At 37.7% G+C, this 22,324-nt stretch overlaps 1 protein-coding gene and 1 pseudogene across 2 annotated transcripts in view; both read left to right on the top strand.

Annotated features, from left to right (window-relative positions):
- The window catches only part of ANK2 (ankyrin 2), a 240,546-nt gene that overhangs the window by 56,599 nt on the left and 161,623 nt on the right, over positions 1-22,324 (top strand). For both annotated transcript variants that reach the window (XM_065877734.1, XM_065877735.1), the window contains exons 3-4: positions 9,969-10,067; positions 12,278-12,376. In XM_065877734.1, the coding sequence (XP_065733806.1) occupies positions 9,969-10,067; positions 12,278-12,376 (198 nt within the window). The remainder of the gene's footprint in view (positions 1-9,968; positions 10,068-12,277; positions 12,377-22,324) is intronic.
- On the top strand, positions 3,482-4,914 carry LOC136123737 (RNA-binding protein 42 pseudogene; annotated as a pseudogene).

Consider the following 22,324-nt stretch of genomic DNA (forward strand, 5'->3'; position numbering starts at 1 on the left):
GCCAACCCCAGTCCTTTCCCTGGGATTCCACCGAAGCCCGAGCCTCAGCTCCCAGCCCCTGCCCACCCTGGCGGGTGAGCAGACAAGCCTCTCGGGCTGGGGAGTGCTGGTCGGCACTGATCCTCTGTCCATGAATCTCTCCGCTTTGCCCTCTGCACCCCTACTGCTACGCTCTCCTTCATGTCTGAAGTTCCCCACCTCCGCCACCCACAGTCTCCGCCCGCAAAGGGGCTTCCTAGTGTGTGGAAACCTTTCCTCCTTCACAGCTCCCTCCCAGAGGTGCAGGTCCCATCCCTATTGTTTAATGTCTATTTTTCCTTTTGCCCTACCCCAGTATGTGGGGAGTTTCTTGCCTTTTGGGAAGTCTGAGGTCTTCTGCCAGCGTTCAGTAGGTGTTGTGTAAGAGTTGTTCCACATGTAGATGTATTTCTGATGTATTTGTGGGGAGGAAAGTGATCTCCACATCTTACTCCTCCAGCATCTTGAAGGCGCCCCTCTATATTCTCTTTTAAATGACTATCTGTAGAAGGCAGAATGGAAACTTCCCCTTTTACTAGTGAAGAAACTAAATTATATTGCTAGTAATGGAGAGACAGAATAGGAACTCTAACATGTGTGTTCTCCACTATTCCACACTCCCTCTTGGAACTCCAGATGTGGATGTGGTTTAACCATGATTCTGCTAGTATTTTCAAAAGGAAGAATCCTTGTTTGTCCCAACGTTATTCATCTTATTTGCATCACAGCACTCATCTAAAATGAAAATTATTGATATCATAAAATTCAAATAAGCATATCATAAAAACCATTCCTCTCTTAGAGGGCCCTTTGTAAGCATTAGCTTTTTTACTTATTTGGTCTGAAACAACATCTTGTTTCCCCAAGATGCCCTCATGTCTTGGGTCTTGCCTAAACTTCCTTGGTTTTTTTTTTTGTAATCTAGAGAAGCATGTGTGCACAGGCACACACACACACAGGAGCACACCACATGCACACACACATGCAGACGTGTGTACACATATATGTGTATGTAAAGTTACACCAGAAAAACCCTCCGAAACAAAATCTACACTTGCCACCCACAGTGCACTCTATTTTTCTTTGCTCTACTTCATGTTTTGAAATACACTGATGGGCAATCCATTAAACAGATTTTATGACGTACTTGTGCATGATGACCTACACTTTGAAACACTGGTGTGGAGCTTAATTATTTTAGCTTTTTTGAAAGCATGAGTTTGGAAATCAGATCTAAGTTTGAATTTTTGCTCTTCCTCTTCTTGGTGGTAAGGATCTTTGAGGCAAATCACTTGGCTTCTGAGAATTTTAGTATCTTCATCTATAGAATATAATAATATATGTAAAATATAAAATATAATAATGATATCCATGTCACTAAGCTTCTCTTTCATTCATTAAGTATTTATTTCTCAGCTCTCATAATCTTTCATCCTTCTTGGTAAGATTTTGAAGAATTTTCATAACTCTTTCTTCTCCCAGGCTAACTCACCATCATATTTAATGTCATTCTCCGTATTTGGGGGGTTGTATGATTGAAACATTTGATGGGGTTAGACAGGGGAAAAGACCAGTGCCAAAAAGGGAGGTACCAGCCAGGAGTGCTAGATGGGCTTCCACTATGGTTGAAATGGAGATCCAGAAATAGACTATATAAAGTCGTATCTTTGAAGCAGTCTTATTCTAAGCTTTTTCCCTATGAAATGACCAATGAGCCACCAAATTTCAAGCCTCATTGTAAATATTTTTTAATTGATGAAGACTTAGCAAATCCTCATTAAATATTCATCATTTTGGAATTAAAAAGAAAGCCTCTAGGATTTGAGAATAACTCACTAGTAAAACAAGTTTCCTCTTGGGTCATCCATAGTTTGATTTATATATTAAATCAGAAATCTTTGGACATCAAAGACACAGTAAGATCAGTTCAACTGACAAAAGATGACACATGCTTTGCTTTTCCCCATCTTCATGAAAACTAAATACATTCTTAATTCCATCATAGTGAGTACTCTTAGTTTAGAGCAGCCACCATGAAAGAGGTGGGAAAGGTGCAGATACATTATGGATGAGTATACTGAGTGGGAATTGGATTGGGAATATGTAAACAGGTCATTTTCATTTTGAGTTTGATTTTTTCCTCCCATTATATAGATGATTCCTTTCACCAGTGTCATTTATGGTAATGGCAGAGCGAAACTGTAAACTGCATTTCATAATTATTTGTATCTCTATATGTGGGCATGTAGTTCCTCTTGAAAAGAGCTCCTCATTTAGGGTGTCTCTGACACAGGAGCCCCGTTATGAGTGGGGGTGGGGTGGAGGTTAGGGAACAAATTTCACTTTCTCTTCTCTGTTATTTTCCCGTTGATATATCCATTTGCCCTCCATCTTTTTCCTTTAGTATTTTCAAGAACTCATATTTACAATTGCCTCCTTTCAAATTTTTAAATTTTAATGTTATTAAGGAAGTTATATATTAAGTTAGTTGTACTTTTCTGACAGACTGGAGGACCCTTAATTCAACATGTAAGATTTGCAAAGTAGAATAGCCAAAGATTTGAAAACATCATGGATGAGTATATGCTAGCACAGAGGTGATTTTCAGTTGTGTAATAATAAATATTTGGGGGGCTCTCTTGGGACAGAAACTATGTCACTGGTCCTCTCTTAGAACCTAGCACCTAGAGCTAAGTACTTGGTGGGTAACTAGCAGATGCTTGTTGATTAACTGATAAGTTTATATTAATTACAGATTTGTCCTAAGATCCAAAACAATTTAATGCATTTTGATGCAAGCATTTAAGTTTCATGTATGGTTAGCTGTATCTTCTTGAATCTGTTCCTCAACTTTTAAAAATGGACTAGTCTATACATTGTCCGTATGTGCCAGAAATGTAACCAATGCTGAAATGGTGGTATAAAATTTTTATTGGTTCTACCTGGGGTTTCATCCACTAGTTTTATATGATCATAGAAAAGCAGTCAATGGGCAAAATATCTCATAGAATCATCAAGAGAAATGGAGAATAGAGCTTATTGCAAAATTTGGTTATAGACAAAATGTTATAATATTGCTTTATAAAAATTTAATAGAAGTGCTAAACAAAGAAGATAACTCTGTCCTTTAAGGTTGATTAATGTGCACATGGTTGTTTCAAAGTAGCCTTAAGATCTTATTTTTAAACTACATGGTATATTTAGTCATTTTAATGATATTATATAGAAATAGAATTATTCCAAAAGTTGTAGATCAAAGTGATATCTTGCCTGGAACTCACAGATCTATAAGCCCAATCAATATTTTGCTCACAATAAACCAGCTCAATGAATATTTCTTGATTGTTTCAAAAGACTCAAGTTCATATTCTTTTATCCACGTTAACTTACATAAAGCCAATATCAAAGACTTATCAGTAGTAGCCTGCTTTGGTTGGTCCCCATTCAGGATGCTGCCACAGTAATGATAGCAGGTGGCGGGCCAGCCCTGCGATCCCCAGGTGCAGGAGGACCTGTGTTCCTGGGCCCTGGTGCCAGCACCCGGGCAAGGGCAGCAAGGAAAGCTTGGAAGAGATGGAGGCAGAGATGGCCCTGTTTGAGCAGGAAGTTCTGGGGCTCTGGTAACCAGAATCCCAACTGCTATGCCTGCTGTACCCCAGTGCCCACAGTCCCCATGGTAGAAATGATGCAGTTCCCAGCAGTTCCTGTGCCTGCCCAACGATAGCGACCAATATACCAGCGGGTCCAACAGACTCTCCAGACCTGGGCAGCCACCGTGGCCAGTGGTTCCTCCCATGGTGGGTGACCCTCCCTTTGTGGTGTACCTCGTTTCCAGGTGCATTTGGCCCCCATGGTTGGATTCAACTGGACAGTCCAAAGGCTGGAGAAGCCCTGTTCCTGCCATGAACAGCTGTGGCACCCACCACAGAGGGCTCCTCTCCTTATCCAGCGCTAGTCCCCCACGTGCTACAGAGAGCACATTCTGCTCTTTACTCTGCAGCAGGCAGTCCTCACCCCATGGCCCTGCTGCCCCCTCACCAGGCCCTCGTGGGCCCCCTTTTCTGCCTGGACCCCCCCCCAACCCCCGGACCACCTCTAATGCTGTCACCAATGGCTTGGGGTCCTGAAGCCCTTCCCTGGGTTCCATGGCTGCTCTGAGGCCTCTCCTAGAAGAGCCAGCAGCATACCGAGAGCTAGGCGTCAGCCTGGGGTTGATTCTGGAAGAGAAGGAAGAGGCAGTGGTGGTGGCAGCAGCTGGGCTGGAGGAGGCTAGGGTGCTGGTGGCTGTGAGGGCAGGAAGCACCCCAGCTGGTCCTGGTCTTTGGGCCCTGGCCACCTACCACTGGCCCTGACCATGGATTTGCCTGAGCCCCTACCCCTCCTGCTGGAAGTAGTGTGCCAGGCTTACTGACTCCAGCACACATTCCTTAGCTCCTGGCCCCTGCCCCCTTGCCCTGGCCTTGTGACCCTCTAGATCCCAGAGTCCCTGGGTGAGGACAAGAAGAAAGGAAAGCCAGAGAAGTTGACGCAGCATTCGCACCGGCAGCTGAGAGCAGCTGGGAGGACCTCAGCCTGCTGGAGTGGGATGCAGATGGTTTCCGAATCTTCTGTGGGGATCTGGGCAATGAAATGGAGATGCCATCTTGGAACTCACCTTTAGCCCCTTCCCCTTCCCATGCTTCTTTAAGGCTAAGGGGATCTGCGACAAGTGCACTGGCAAGATCATGGGCTATAGCTTCTTCAGCTTTAAGGACCCCAGCAACTATGTGCGCTCCGTGTGTTGAGATGAATGCGAAGTAAGTAGGCTCGCGCCTCACCAAGCTGCGCAAGAGCACGTGGAAGGCCCGGAAACTGGGCCTTGAGTGCAAGAAGCAGAAGAAATTGGGACTGAGATAGGGTCTGTGGCTGAGCACCTGCTTCCTCTTGGCTGGGCGCTGGCTGCTACCCACAGTTCTTTTTGGAAAACCCATAACTATCCACTCACCCATCCTCCCCAAAACCAGTTTCAATAAATTTACATTCATCCCTGCCCTGACCCCCCAAAAAAGGCTAAAGCAATGATGGGCACATAACAGGTGCTCATGAATGTTTATTTCTTTACCATCATCATCATTGTTTTTCATTGTCATCATTATAAATATTATTTGTAGATAAGACCATTAGACCACAGAGAGGTTAAGTGATTTGCCCAAATTCACACTTCTGGTTAGTAGTGGAGCAAGGAGAAGATTGCATTTCTTATCATTCCCATCACCATGTTATTCCTGCAGTTGACCACACTGTCTCAAAAAAGAAAAAGAAAAAAAAAAGTAGTAGTAGAAGAAGAATTAAAAGATAAAAAGGAAGGGAAGAAAGAAAAAGGAAGAAAATCCCCACATTCAGTCAATCACATACAAATGAGAAATATTTAAACTTTAAAACCTTAAAAAGAAATATTTCCAGTATTCTTTAACTCAATGGTAAGGATGTTCTTCCAGTGCTCATCTAAATTCTTTTTACTGTGAATTTATTTATTTTCCTCCAGGTTTGCTTCAACAGAATTATAATACCAATGTTTTTATTCTCGAACATACTGAGGATATTAACTCACTGCTTAGCCTACTATTTTTCAGATTTAATTAATTCTTGAATTTTTCTCTTAAAATTTTGTTTTTGATTTTTGAATCATTTAAAATTTTCTAAGTTTTTTCAACAGTGTTGGTCGGTATTTTGAGTCACTGAGTAGCTAATTAGAATCAGCAACTCTGTCTATCAAAGTATAATTGCTGTCTATAAATCCTATCAGGTAGGGAATACATAAAACTAAGTGAGAATAGCACTTGGCATAGTGCTGTTTTGAGATACAAAATCACTGACAATTTTTTTTTGCCATGAAGTATTGGTGGCACAACATATATTCAATATATACACACTCACTCGTATACTGTAATTCTGATATTATTAAAAATGAAACTAAACAAGACAAAAGCAAAACCAAGTAAAAAGACGAGAGGAATAAGGACATGTGTTACTTAATTCCAATGGATACTGAATTTATTCTGTGTTTCCTGTAAACTTGTGAAAAAAGACAAACACATTGAATTATGCAATTTTCCTAAATTAAAGATTAGTGAGAATAAGCACAGTGGCTTTTCCTATTACTAAAATTTTTCCTGTTATTGAACTCAACAATAGTTCATCAAGATAACCCATCTAAAAATAGACACAAGTACATAAATATTGCTCAAATGGACATTGCTTGTATCTGCCTTATGTAAAAATCAAATTTGTAGTAACATTTTATGATTCCGTGAAGCCATTTCTGTAGAGAACAGAGATAACATGTCCCGGGTATGTTGCTTTTTGGTGATCTCACTGAATGTCTACTCTGATATTAATCTAGGAGAATGAATAGTTAATGTTTCTGTTAAATATGAGTTTGCCTCAGAACACTTTTTAGCCAGAGCTCAGTAAGCTCATCATGAGTGTCCTAATAAATGCAGAAAGTGACAATATCTTCTGTTTTGATATAAAAAAGGACCTATGTGCCTCAAATACCATATGTGTGGGAGGCATTCCTGGGAAAATACTAAGCCCTGCCCTGTATTTGAACCCAAATACAAAAAGTCTGACCAGTTTTGCATGTCTGCCTCCTTCCCACCCCACATCCAACAAAGTGAAAAATATCTAACAACAAAACATCCTTTGGAATGTGGGCTAGTATTGGTAATAGAGTGTGGAAAGCTAAAGAGCATTAGCGTAGCTCCTATAGGAAATTTGGTTTTTAGAAGCATGATCTGAGGGACTCACCCAAATGGGTTAACTACAAAATACATTCTCAAAGAGTTAGCTGAGCTGTACTATTAAATAGGTTTATTTATCACTTTCCATTTTAAACATGATTAATTTATATGTTAGCTCATATTCACAAGATCAAACATTTTGGTGTTAAGTCCAGTTGCTGCTGAGTTGCTTTTTCTGATAACAATGACCCAACATATTCAACTGCTAATTAAATATATTTTGGGTTAGAAATTCTAAAACCAAAACATTAACTTAAAGAAAGTTGCTTGTCTTCTGTTTCCTACAGCTGAAGGATATGAATTCAACGATATGATAGCAGTCCCAATTTGACTGTATTTTAAAAGAAGGCAGCTTAAGAATTTACAACATTTATAATTAGAATTTCACCTATTATCATCTGTGTCTTTATAATCACTCTAGTTTTGGTAGTATTAGTGTTACAGAAATCTTGAAGACATATGTATATCCTGAATTCGATTTACATATTATAGACTATTTTGTTTCTGAACTATTCCCTCATATAAAAAATTTTAATCATATTCTTAATGACTTTTTAAATAAATTGCAACTATATTGCAGTGATTTGTAGTAGGATCTTTGTGCCCCCCCAAAAAGGTACTTTGTCCTCATAAAATTCTTTTTAGATCCCAGCCTTGTAATTAATTGAGAAGAAAGCTGGCCAATTATTGAGAAAATGTTCTATCCTGTTCTGCAGATTTAAATGTTTTCTGTTTGTGTTTTTGTGTGTGTGAAAATGAGGTAGGCTACATTTTGTATTCATGAAAAGAAAAGTATGGAGTAAACTAAGAAATAGTTTGGCATTGGAGTCCTCCTTAGAATAATGTCTCCTGAAATTTTTTAAGTTAAATATATATTTGAACTTCATAAGTTTTTAGATTGTGTCAACTATATTCTATTTGACATGGTGTCTTGTTACCTTTGTTAACTTTTTAAAAAGTTATTGTCAATATTTATTGAAACATGAACATAGTAAGTTTAGTGTTCTAACAGTGTGGTCTACAGCAAGTTAAAGGTTTCAGCTGAGCTGATGCTGCAGTGACGGGAGTAATATCTCCCAGATGGGAGATTGAGAAGAGTATCACAAATGCTCTAACCTTCAGAAAGTTGGTCACTCATGTAATGAAATAAAAATTTTCACCTTTAAAAAGTCTTAATTCTCAAACCTTTCTATTTTAAATTTCATAGAAAGTTACATTCAGAATGCACTGTTGAGATCATTTTCAAGCCAGTCTAGGGTAGGAATTGAGGAAAAGGAAAGGCAACTTCTTACAAGAAACATCTTTAAAAAAAAGAAACATCTTAAAATGCAAAATTATTTAAATATTAGTTTGCTAGGCTATTTCAACAATTCCCAAGGATTGGAACATTTGATTCTTACAGACTGAAAGAATGGATCCACTCTCCAAAACATTTAAGCAATGGCTCATGATACAGAGTAAAAGATTTCTTCCTGTAAACAACGTAGGAAAATCAATAAATGTCATGCTGAAGAATATATAAATTAAAAAAGATATCGGGAAAGTTAAAGGCTCTTAACTATCATCAGGCTTAGTTAGCTCCTTAAAAATCCCTACCCGGGCTTCCCTGGTGGCGCAGCGGTTGAGAGTCCGCCTGCCGATGCAGGGGACACGGGTTCATGCCCCCGCCCAGGAAGATCCCACATGCCACGGAGCGGCTGGGCCCGTGAGCCATGGCCGCTGAGCCTGCGCGTCCGGAGCCTGTGCTCCGCAACAGGAGAGGCCACAACAGTGAGAGGCCTGCGTACCGCAAAAAAACAAAACAACAACAACAAAAATTCCTACCCAATGGACATACTGCTTTCCCTTCCTTATTTGTTAGAATGAATTTACTGTTCGTGACATAGATTACCTCTGTTTAAATCAAATACTTCCTGTTGCCAAGGAGACTGGGTGTTGAGTAATTAACTCAGAAAACAACTTTAAAATATAATGCTTTCCTTGGTCTGGTAAAGGGAGTGAAAATTAATTTTCTTTGCGGAATCATTTGTGTACAGTCAACACCATTAACATCATTGGCAAGCTAGTAGAATCCAGGGGTCATAAAACTTCATATTTTTCAAGTTTTTATTATATTGTCAATTCATTTGTTAAATGTTCTAGGAATATACATAATCATAAATTTCAAATTTTAATTTAATAAATGATAATAATAAATTTAATTCTTATCATTTTGTGCCAGTAAATATATGGAAACCATGACATGAATGTATTAATAGTACTGAATGCAACTTTGTCAACTACTCAAAGTTAGATGTTGTTGACAAACCAGGACCATGTTTTGCAAAGAAGAAAAGCAAATATTACTTTATTTTTGAGTCACACATAAAAGCCTGAATACTTTTCATAAGAAAATCATTAAGTATAAGATATACAATGACCACAAATAGGAAATTTGCCATGAAGCAATTTGTACTTGGTTCTTCCTATATGTATGACAAGATCTGCTTTCAAACTTTGTCAGTATAATATATGTACATACCATATTTAGTGAAATTTTCAAAGAGTTTTTTCAATGCTATGGTGAGTAATGAATTTTTCAGGAATTTAGATAGATGGGAACCAGGTATTTCAATACTATCATAGATTATAAGATAAATTTTTGAAAAAAACCCTCAAGACAAATTAGTGACATAGTGCTAAATGTTTTTTTAAGTACAATGTTGTCCTTACAAAGTTGTTTTACCTTAGAATTTGTCCTATGACACTAATTACTTTTTATGAAGAGGACATTTCTCTCCCATTTGTTTAAAAAGTAAGATTTATTTAAAGTTCTTTATGTTCTAGAAACTACAGAATTTTATTTCTGGCTAGCACAACAAATGATACAGAGTTGCTCTTTTTCTTTCCTCATTGCAAAAGTATTTAGATATTTCTTAGTCTAAAAAGAAAGTTTGTTGAAGTTGCAGATCTACATTTCTAATGAATATTTACCTCTTTGCCTCTCTGAATCAAAATCACTGGAAATTAGTCTCTCTGAAATTAATAGCTTCAAGCTAATGCAAAAAGAAAGAGAAAATGAGGGGATCAGAGTCTGTCCATCTTCTGGGTTATATACTTGCATAAGATCAGCCACTGTCTGCCTCATCATTACTCCACTTCTGAGGCCTTGTTTGTTTCTCCTCTCAGAATGGACTCAACGCTCTCCATCTGGCTGCCAAGGAAGGCCATGTGGGGCTGGTTCACGAGCTACTGGGAAGAGGGTCCGCTGTGGATTCTGCCACTAAGGTAGTGTTTATGCTAGTAGAATTTATTTCCTTGGAAAAGAGGAAATGATTTAAAGCTTCTCTTCCCAGGTTATACATTTCAGAGGTTTGCTGGAACACCAAAGATTCTTAACAATGCAGAACTGAAATTGAAATTCTGTCCATTAAACTTTGCAGAGTTTGAATGGTTTCGTTTAGGGACTTATCAGAGACTGAAGAATTCTGTATCTCTAGTTTCTAGTATTCTATCTTTTTTCCTTTGATTCACAGAGAGACTAGACTAATATAATCCTCTGTAGACAAAAACACCTATTTTCCCAAGGTTAATTCATTTTTTAAAATAATTGATATAGTAAACTTCTCAATGGAAATGAATAATTTTCATGCTTTCATTAAATTGTTATATCTTTTAATGTATTCATTTAACTTGATAAGAGAATATACAGATCTTTTATACTCTAATGGAAAAGGGATTTGGGGATCATGGATTGAATTATTAGGGTAAAATTAGATTTTGTCACTGTAACGTGTGTTTGTAAAGAAATTTGACTCATTTTTAAAGGAATTTACAAGATGCTTGGCATACTACAACCTGTTACTTCCTTGTTGATACTTCTTTTGGTTAAATATATTTGAACCTTGTCTTTGGGGGATCATTTCAGAAGCAACAGGTGTTTTAAAAAAAATCAGTGGTGACACATCTTTGTCTTTAGAAGGTGAAATTTTAATTTGGAAAAAAAACAGTAGCCAATCAGAATCACACCATTTGACCAGGGCTGCAGTGTGACAGTCTGGTCGTGGGAGTTGCAGAGAGAGGTGGCAAGTACTCAAACCCCTGGCCGGGTCATTAGTCTAATCAGGGATAGACAGAAAGAGCCCTGGAGTAAATTAGGGATATGGCCAGTTAACCTGGGTTTCCAACACCTCATACATAATTGCCAAAATGTAGACTGACCCTGCTCACAGTATAGTGTACAGCAGTTCTATTGGAAATTTAAAATCGAAAACAAACAAAGAACTCTTTGGCAGTTCCAAACATGTTAAAATATGTTTGCTTTGCAAGAAATTGCTTACTTTAAAGAGAGAATAAATATTTTTATTAAAATTTCTCTTGACAACATGAGATAAATGTTAAACAAATATTTAAGAATGTCAGTTTGAATGTATATCAAATTATTTGCTTCCCCTGAGTTGCTCATATTAATATATTTATTAAACCAATCACTCTTTCTTGCTTAACTGTTTATTATCGTTTGTTTCCTTTCCTTTAAACTCTGTTGATGTTTTAAAATATAGGTTCATTTTTAATCACAGATTACAATTGTAGAATTTTAGATCCAGAAAAATATCTCATTAAATCTCCTCATTTAAAGAGAAGGCAAGTAAGTCTTCAAAATAGTACGAGTGGATAAAGACCCACAGTGAGGAGGTGGCAAAAAGAGAACTAGTGTCCGAAATTTATGGCTTTGAATGTATAGATTTGCTTGGTTTTTATTTTTCTTTTTGTTATTTGTTTTAATCCTATGATCGGCATCTTTCAGTCTCTTAGCCTATATTTTCTTTTCATGATAGGTTTAAATTATTTTTCATTTTTGTTTGGTACTTTTGATGATAAATTTTGACGTAGCAAATGGTAGAAATTATTGGTAACATTGTATAGCTCATGTGAAATTTATTATTTTATTCCCAAAATATTTTGAACAACCGTGTGCTCCAGTGACTCAACATACAACTGTGAATTGTCAGTTTCTCTACAACTGAAAATTCCTAGGTTTCTCTGCAAGGTGAAATAAATTCAATGGTTCAGATAAACTTTTTTTCTTAGTTTATATTATCTTGTGGTAGGACTCTTTTTTTGTAATAACATGAATGGTAATATTGTCTCTCTCTCTCTCTCTCACACACACACAGACACGCATGTACACACATCCCAGATTATTTGATTCAGTAAGATCTCAGTCTTTTCATGTTCTTAACACTAAACTGGAATTGTGCAGGATAGAAAAGGAAGACATTGTATGGGATGGCCAATGTTTTTTTTTTTTTTTTTTTTTTTTTATGGCCAATGTTTTGATGGTAAAAATTATCTTTTCCCAAGGTGGGCTGCAATCTTGATAGAATGACAAGTTTTAACCACTTCAAATCATCAGCAAAATTGAAAATACCTGTACATTTTGATTTCTACAAAATTTGGAAGCCTCCAACATTTTCCATTTTGTTTCTCCAAAACAGAAAGGAAATACTGCTCTTCACATTGCATCTTTGGCTGGACAAGCAGAAGTTGTCAAAGTTCTCGTTAAGGAAGGAGCCAATATTAATGCACAGTCTCAGGTATTACATTCAGATTTTCTCTGATGTAAATGAATTTAACTTAGAACAGCCTTGTGAAATTGATTTAATGGGTTTAGCCATCTGTTGGGTAGATAGATTTACTATAAACACTCTGTGATTTATTTCAGGCAGTTATTTTATTAACTCATGCCATGACATTTCTTATTTTCGTGATGTATCATCATCTCCCTCTTTTTTCTAGCTTCTTTTTTATTTTTAATTTATTTTATTGAAGTATAGTTGGTTGTGTTAATTTCCACTATGCAGCAAAGTGATTCAGTTATACATATATATACATTCTTTTTCATATTCTTTTCCATTATGGTTTATCACAGGAAAACCATATAGAAAACCATTGAATATAGTTCCCTGTGCTACACAGTAGGACCATGTTGTTTATCCATATAGAGATATAATGATTTGCATATGCTCATCCCAAACTCCCATTCCCTCCCCCCACCACACCACCCCCTTGGCAGCCACAAGTCTGTTCTCTATGCTTGTGAGTCTGTTTCTGTTTCATCGATAAGTTCATTTGTGTCATATTTTAGATCCCACATATAAGGGATATCATATGGTATCATTTGATATCATTTGTCTTCCTCTTTCTGACTTACTTCACTTAGCACATCATCTCCTCTTAATATAACTGAAAATTTGACAAGTTCACAGTCTATCATTGTCTTTAAGTGCAAAGAAAAAAAGAATATATAGTGTTTTTTCTAGAATGACAGTGATGTCTGTGAAAGGTGAATTATTCATGCAAGTTATGTTGCTCTATAAAAGTATTTTCTCTTCTTAAATTGAAAAAATTCTCAAAAGATTTGTATTCCAGTGGGAAATCTGCTATAAAGTGGGAATCACACTACTTTGGGTACTTCGCATATAAAATATGGTTTTTACAAAGCTCCTAAGGGAAAGGAAAATTCGAGACCCACAGCTTTATGATGCATGTAATAACAATTGTATAGAATAGGGAATGATATTCTTAAAATGAAATTAAGAACAGTTTTAAAAGAGTAATCAAAATACATCATACTATAAATTTGATCCCTATTTTTTCTCTGGTTGAAAGGGGAAGAAAATATTGCTTTGCCCAAAGCTTTACTCTTAGTATCTGTTATATATTTATGCAGAAATTGAGGTGCATATCTTTATAGTCAAATCCATTGCTTCTATTTTTTAAAGTTTTTAGCCTTTCTAATAACATAGGCCACACCATGCAGGCTACTGGCAAAATAAACCAGTTCCTCTCTATCCATTCTTTGGGCCTTTGAAGGCCTTTGTGTAGGAATATGTGTTACGTATATTGTTCATTCATTCATCGTGCAGACATGACTCTACCTGTATAAATGGCACAAGTTCTGGACCCATAAAATACCAATGGGGAAAAGTAAGAAAGAGCCCTATTTTCTTTGACCTTAATTATAGGGAAGAATCTGTTTAAATTATGACAGACAAGAAATTATCCATTTTTATCTCTATAATATCATGCTGCTTTTTTCCCCTTACCACCCACATTTTTAGTTAAGTGTGCATCAATATTTTAACATTTATTGAGAATATGCCATATTCTAAAATCTTGGTTAAGTGAAATTCTTTAAAAAATTGGTATCATTTGTAAAGAACTCTGGTGTATTCTATAATGATAATGGCATCTTGGGCTTAGAGACACAAGATACTACAAAATTGACTGTTCCAAAGTAAGGGATAAAAACTTCTTTACAGCTGGAGAACATCTTTTTGCTTTAGAGCAGAGGTTCTCAAACTTTAGCCTGCATCACCTGCAGGGCTTGTTAAAACACACGTTTCTGGGCCTCACCTTAGAGTTTCTGATTCAGTCTGGCTAGGGACCTGAGAATTTTCATTTCTTACAAGTTCTCAGGTAGTGCTGGTGCTGTTGGTCCAGGGACTACGCTTTGAGAACCTTTGATTTAGAGAATGTAAGAGAAAACTGAGTGTAGGAATATCGCAGTAAGATTGTTTAAATATAGATTCAACTACATGCATGAATCAGTAGTTTGTGTTCTTAAAAAAGCATGGCAGTAAAAGCCTCCCATTGCCTGTAGGAGGTTACTTTTGACAGGGAGTTCACATATGTGTTGGTGCTGTTAATATCTATAAAAAGAGCTTGGTTACCTTCCTCAGAATGACTAGTTGAACATAGTGATTTCATAAAAGTTGACAGGTATCAAATGCTGCAAGGTAAAAACTTGTTAAAAATTGTATCAGTTGTTATACTGTTTTATTAGACATTAGATGCTTTGGAGACTTTTCAAGGTAAACAAGCTAAAACCATTTAATCAGTGATTTGCTTTCAGTGTCAGTGAGGCTGTTCTTCATAGTCACAATCATGCCAGATAATAACAGACCTTAAAGGAAAATTTATATTATCGATGAGATTAAAATAATCTTTATTTGTACTGTACTCAGTTAGCTCTGTTTAGATTTATATTGTAGGAAATCCTGACAGATAGTTTCACACTGATTTTTATATTGTGAGAAAGTTTTAATTTATACTGTAAGAACAATTAGTAATTAAAATTTAGGGTGCTTTTCTAAATGCATATGTCATTTGATAAGACCTGTAACATCATTTGCTATTAAATTTAGGTAGCCATCATTAACAAGTAACGCAAATTGTTATTACTTAGAATATTTTATAATTTAATAATTGAAATTAAAATGCAGGAATTTATATAAAAGAGGTTGATTATTTTGCCCTGTGTGTGATCAAATTCCAAAGGCATGGTTTTAAGGATTTGTTGAGGGGAAATGTGAACCCCTCTCCATGTATGATTCTTGTTGGTGGTGTCTTGTTTACGATACAAATTTCTTGTGTGACAACAATGAATGTCAGGTGAATGGTTAGGAGCCATGCTCATGATAGTTGAACAGTCACTCCCTTTTGAGAACCAGAAAAAGGGCATAGGAATCCCAGATGCACAACATAAATTCTGAAGTTTGTACTCAAATTATACCTTCTCCTACATCTTTTTAAGAACATAATACAAAGTGGGTGCAGAATAATCTGTTATTATAGGAACGTGGGTGACTGCATAGTCGTTTACATTTGACAAACTTCCGAGTTACTTGGAAATGGAGCACTAAGGTTATTGTTGAATTAAGAAGGTAGGAAACTCTGCAAAGCTCCAAGGAACAATCACTCAGTAAACATTTACAGGCGCCTAGGTTATGCAGATGTGTAAACATTTACAGGCTCCTAGGTTATGCAGATGTGTGCCTCTATGGAATTTTTCTGCATTCTCTACGTAAGCTATGAGATCCATAGGAGGCTGACCTTCAACATGGCACAGTGCCAGTTTTGGTAGGCGGTGTGCTTAATTCATAAAGAATTCCAGGGCTTCCCTGGTGGCGCAGTGATTGAGAGTCCTCCTGTCGATGCGGGGGACACGGGTTCGTGCCCCGGTCCGGGAAGATCCCACATGCCGCAGAGCTGCTGGGCCCGTGAGCCATGGCCGCTGGGCCTGCGCGTCCGGAGCCTGTGCTCCGCAACGGGAGAGGCCACAACAGTGAGAGGCCCGCGTACCGCAAAAAAAAAAAAAAAAAAAAAAAAAAAAAAAAAGAATTCCAGTATACTAGCAGGAGTAATTTAAGTGTTTTAAATAGAATTATGTGACTGATACAATGACAGTCAACAAATGTTTAAGTTTCTGTGCTCAATGGTGGTAGCAGTGTAGTCTCTACTGAGTCAGTTCTTGGTGTGATTTTAAGCCTTGCCTCGACCATGTAGCTCTCTGGCTTGGTTTTTTAGTCTCCTGGATTTAATGGTGTGAAGATCTCATCAAGATCTCAGTGAAAGCTGTTTTGGTGGAATAATGGGAGTGGAAGTCACATTAGAGTGATTTGAGGAATGCTATTTGCTTTGAAGGTGGTTGCTTGCTTTCTGAAAAACACAGGCACGTTCATAAAATGTAAGCATGTTAACATCCTTTAAACAGTCCTATATAAGTAATGCTGGAATGCTTTCCAGCTATCTGTGCGGACGTTTGTTTGTCACCTTTGTAACCTGTAAACCTATTAGACTTGGAGATATGACTTTAAAAAAATTGTTCCTATTATATATTATCAAGGAAATTATACTTTGAGAAGGTTTTAAAAATATTCTCCGAGTGAGGAGTTTCTCTAAATTCTTGTAGCCTTCTTTGCCTGTTGATATTTGCCCATCTCAGGGTTATTTTTTAAATGTATAGTTACAGTTTCTGCAAGGTGATAAACTTCTTGGGAGCTGATAATTTTTCTCGCACTTTATAGTTTTAGGATTTGGCACAATGCCTTGCTTACTTACAACTGGAGGCTAAACATATGCATGTATCCTCTTCACGTATAAGAATTAGCTTTGGTGTGTATTCCAGTCATTCCTAATAGTAGATGTTAATTTTTTTGTTTTTGTTTTGTTTTTTTTGCGGTACTCGGGCCTCTGACTGCTGTGGCCTCTCCCGTTGCGGAGCACAGGCTCCGGACGCGCAGGCCCAGTGGCCATGGCTCACGGGCCCAGCCGCTCCGTGGCATGTGGGATCTTCCCAGACCGGGGCACGAACCCGTGTCCCCTGCATCGGCAGGCGGACTCTCAACCACTGCGCCACCAGAGAAGCCCTAGATATTAATATTAATAATAGTACAAATAATATTACTGGCTGCCAGGCACTGTCTGTGGTGCATTGTGTGCATTATCTCTTTTGATCTTCATTGACTCTCAGTATTGATGACAGACTGAGACAAAGATGGTTCATTTACCTGCTCATAATTTTCTTCTCCAGGCAAAACTGCTTCTCCTAGTTCCCATAACAGTTCTACCTTCACTACAGACCCCAGAGAATAATTTTTAAAATTCCTCTTTCTTTTGGCCCAAACCCTGTTAAGGTCCAAGTAAGCTGATTCTTCTGAAGTAGAATCCATGCAAAAGGTTTGAGGTGAAAATTTTTTACTTGGTACTTTTTGTGAACTATAAACGCTGTATCTCCGCAAAGTGTTCAAAACATGAACCAAGTGCTGTTGCTTCCAAGGAAATCTGGCTTGAGAAATTGCCCCTCTTTAATCATCTCTACCAAAATTTACTTCTTGTTCCTCATCTATGTGAGTATTGGTTTTAGATCTTTATTATAATGTCCGTATATAAAATTATTAAAATCAGAATGACCGCTGAAATACAACAAAGTGACTTAAAAATAGGTATTTGGTTTTTGATTTTACAAAGAAAACTGGCGTATGTTATTTATATTTTACCACAGCTTATAAAACAAACTGGGTCCTAGAATAGGTGATATCTCCGTACAGCTAAGTGAAACTGTGGAACGTGGGGAACAGAACTTGCGGTCAGCTGTAGCTCTCTATCTTTTACCTTATTCAGTGGAGCCTATGATGTTTGAGTTCTCTGACAGTTATAGAGAGAGAGGAAAATGTGATTTCATTAGAAGAAAGGATGGGCTAGAAGCTCTCATGAGACTGATTTAGACGTATACGTCCAGGGAGCTGAGTGTTTCTTGGAATAGATTCCAAATGCCAAAGAAATACAGCCCAATTGTAATATCTTGCACTTAGACTCTCAATTTTTTTTTTTAGACACTTAATTTTAAAAAGTGTTTTTGTGTGCTCTTTAATCTCATTTTATCTTTATAATGATGTGAATCAGCAGTGATTATTCTCATTTTGGATATGGGGAGAATTGAGGCACAAATAAGAAAACCAAGGTCTTATAAAAAATTAGCAATGGAGCCGCAAACCCAAATGGCATGGACCCCTCCCTTCCAAAAATCCTCAGCATACTTCACTGTTTCCCATTAAGCTGTCTCTACACCTTCTGTCTCCTCTAGGGAGGTCCAAGACCCTACTTACGTCCCACAAGAGCCAGCTCTATGGCTTAAATGCCATCCATTCTCTCCTGGTCTGTCCACTCAGATGCTGGGAATACTAAAAGCATTTCACAGAAGCTAGACAACTAGCAAGTAAGGTGATTCATTAGCACTGTGACACTCAGCCATCCATTTTCTTGGAGTGTTCTCTTACCAACAATTTTTAACACAGGAAAGACTATACTTTCTGAAATGTGGTTTGTGATTGTTTTGATTCATTTTTCTTCTCTATGTCTACATTGTTCTACTTTTTCTTGGAATTTCTTATGTTTTCAGTCCTTTTATGAGGATTTCAGGAACACTGTATTTTTCTTTTTATTTTATTTTGATGGTGAGTCCAAATAAGATATTCTGATTTGGTATTCTTGATACCATATTTTACTGAATTTACTTCTATTTTTCTTGAATCCTTTTGCCTATTTTATACTCACTACTCTGTGTTCATTTACTCCTGGAAATTTTATTCCAGAAGAAGATTTTCCTATTTGTAACACAAACATGATTAGGCTGTTATTTTATTAGCTTTCAGATGTTCAGATTATGACCAGTAATGCCAGTTGCAAGATTACATGACCATTGATTACACCCCCAGAATTTTAGAGGTGCATACACTCACTGTATGCAATGATAAATGTCTTTTCAGGTGTAGCTTCCAATAGTTTTTTCTTCATTGGCACTCACCCATTGTCAAACGTAATTTGAATTGGGTTGTGAAGAGGACGAAAGCCTACACAGTTGGCCAGCATGCCCACTACACGGAATCGCTTCCATATGGCCGTAGAGCCATCCTTGCCTCTCAAAATAAAAACTCAATGGAACATTCCGTTCTGTTAACGCACACACACACACGCACAGTATAAAATGGGATCCATGATCACAGATTCCAAAAAAGGTTTTGTTTTCAGCTTTTTTTCCAAACCTATACATACGGTTCTTTTTTAATAAGGTTCTTCATTTTTTAATTGGGAAAGTTACTATTGTAATACAAATTCTCTAAAGTTAAGATGATGGCATCTACTTGCATTTGACCAGAGATACGAGAGAAGTCAGGATATTTTTGTTGTATTTTTGACTCGGAAAGTCAGTTTATTGGGTGATTACAAGTTTGCAAGAGTATCTGCCTTCCTCAGCATTCCAAATTAAATAAAGGAAATATGCTTTCTCCAGTTCTCCATCCTCCAATGTGCTTAGAGAAATGATGAGAATTGATATCTTTAAAAATTGAATGAATTAAGGCATAAGCATCATCAAATCTATTTCTTTGGTAGATGTCCCATTTATTTATCCCTTCACAAGCCTATCCAAGTCCAATATTACTGCGTTTTAAAGGAAATAAATTTGTAGTAAGGTAAGACTTGTAGGGAGAAGAGTAAAATGTCAAAGATAGCTCCAAATTTCTGTTAATAAATATGGAGTTCGAATTTCATACAGAAGACCATTCCTTCTCTCTCCTTCTGAGTTAGTATGGAGGATAAGCTACTCCGGCAGCAAATAGTAAGAATAGCAGTGTAGCAGTCTACCTCTTACTTCAGATCTCACAGCTTAACGTGTTCATTCCACAGCAACCAAGATGTAGTTGAAACCATCAGGAAGACCTCAAAACAATCATCCTTTAAGGCAAAGACCACAAAACAAAGCAAAATTGGAAAAATATGACACTAAATAAAACTTCCCAATAGAAAATTGTCAGAAGTAATCGTTCATTCCCTCCCTCCTTCCTTCACTCACTTAGCAGGTATTTGGGAATTTAATGTGTGCTCTCTAATAGGTTGGGGTGGTGGAGTCTGAGGAAGTGATGACTAAACTGCTCTCTTTTTTAAAAACTCATAGATAATTAAAACAAAAATTTTCCCCAAATTTATTGAGGTATATTTGACAAGTAAAATTGTGAGATAGTTGAAGCATACAGCGTGATGATTTGATACACATATACTTTGTGAAAGGATTCCCCCCCATTGAGATAATTAACAATCCATCACCTCACATCTTTCCTTCCTTCTTCCTTTCTTTTCTTTTCTTTCCTTCTTTCTTTCTTTCCTTCTTTTCTTTCTTCCTTTCCTTTCCTTTCCTTTCCTTTCCTTTCCTTTCCTTTTCTTTCTTTCTTCCTTCCTTCCTTCCTTCCTTCCTTCCTTCCTTCCTTCCTTTCTTTCTTTCTTTCTTTCTTTCTTTCTTTCTTTCTTTCTTTCTTTCTTTCTTTCTTTCTTTCTTTCTTTCTTTTCTTTTCTTTTCTTTTCTTTTCTTTTCTTTTCTTTTCTTCTCCCAGCAAATATCAGTTATACAAGTGTTATCGGCTATAGCCACCATGTTATACATTAGATCCTCAGACTTTGTTCATCTTATAGCTGAAAGTTCATACACTTTACCAGTCTCTATTTGTCTCAACCCCCAGCCCCTGGCAACTGCTTTTCTATGCACTGTTTCTATGAGTCTGGCTTTTTTTTTTAGATTCCACATATGAATGATACCACCCGATGCTTGTGTTTCTCTGTCGTGACATTTCATTTAGCATAATGACCTCCAGTGACCTATTCTCTTAAAGAAAGGATTGATATGAAAACTAGGGGGTAAGAGGAGATAAAGTGTGCTACAGGAAAATGATATAGTACGTGCAAGAGCCTAAAAGAAATCTGGGAGTTGAAACATGAGTGGGAAATGTGGTGTATATGAGGGCTGAGAGAGAAAGTCAGATCCTATGGGACCTTGTGAGCCATATTAAGGATTTCATTTTAAGATGTTTATCCTAAGCCCAGTATGAGGTGGAGGTGGGAGGTACAGCAAGACAAGATTTGGATTTTGAAAAGCTCACCTGCTGCAGTTCGGAGAACAGTTTGGAAGGAGGCCAGGACAGATGCAAAGCAAAGTATCTAGAGACTGCTACAGAGGTTGACTCTAGACAGTCGGTGATATTAGTTAGAGTGGAGTGCTTGCTGCTGCTTTAGATGATGGAGAAAGGGAACCGCTTTGGGAGACATGTAGGACCTCTTTCAGAGCACTTGGTGATGATGGCAGAAGGGAGGTGAGAAGGGGGTGGTACAAGGATGACTTTTGGATTTCTCCTCTGTCAGTATGGATGGTGATGTAGTCCATTGATATAGAGAACATGGGATAAGGACAAGGTTTTGTTTTTGTTTGGGTGGGAAGGAGGGTAGAGAGCATGAGTTGTATTTTAAGTGCTTGTTAGACATCCAAGAGGAGGTTTTAATGGTAAGTCTGAGCTGCAAGTCTAGAGCTCAGAGGAGAATTCTGGAATGAAATGAAGACATTTATGGGTCATCTGACAGAAGTGGTTATCGAAGCAGTGGACTTGAATGAGACTGCCAAAGCAGTGAAGCCAGGGAGAAGTGGAAGAGGGTCTAGGTTTTAAGGAAATTTTTCAGATTGGAGAAAGTGAGGTGATAAAGAAAACTTAAGATATATGGCCAAAATTTTGAAAAATTTATAGTAATTGTCCAGAGGACTGTGAATTCTTTTTTTTTTTTTTTTTTTTTTTTTGCGGTACACGGGCCTCTCACTGTCGCGGTCTTTCCCGTTGTGGCGCACAGGCTCCGGACACGCAGGCTCAGCGGCCATGGCTCACGGGCGCAGCCGCTCCGCGGCATGTGGGATCTTCCCGGACCGGGGCACCAACCCGTGTCCCCTGCGTCGGCAGGCGGACTCTCAACCACTGTTCCACCAGGGAAGCCCGGACTGTGGATTCTTAATGTACAGTGAGTGAAAAATAGCAGGTCTGGAAGAACTAGAATGAGAACCAATCAAGACCAGCGTAATAAGCAGTTAATTTAAACTTGGACAGGCTTCAGTTTAGCAGTGGTTAAGAGCAACATCTCTGGGGTCAGACAATCTTGAATCCCGAATCCTGCCCCCATCACCCACCTCCTACCCTTGTGATTTAGGGCAAGTTACTTATCATATCTGTGTCTGGATTTACTCATCTGTAAAACAGGAGTAATTATAGTACATAAAATGTAGGGCTTTTGTGAGGATCGAAGTATACAGCACAAACCATGACACATAACAAGTGCTCTATGTTAGATGCTGTTGTCATTTTTATTCTTTTTGTGGACCTAAGGTTAGA

The sequence above is a fragment of the Phocoena phocoena genome, chromosome 5 (assembly GCF_963924675.1).
Source record: "Phocoena phocoena chromosome 5, mPhoPho1.1, whole genome shotgun sequence".
NCBI classification, from domain to species: domain Eukaryota; kingdom Metazoa; phylum Chordata; class Mammalia; order Artiodactyla; family Phocoenidae; genus Phocoena; species Phocoena phocoena.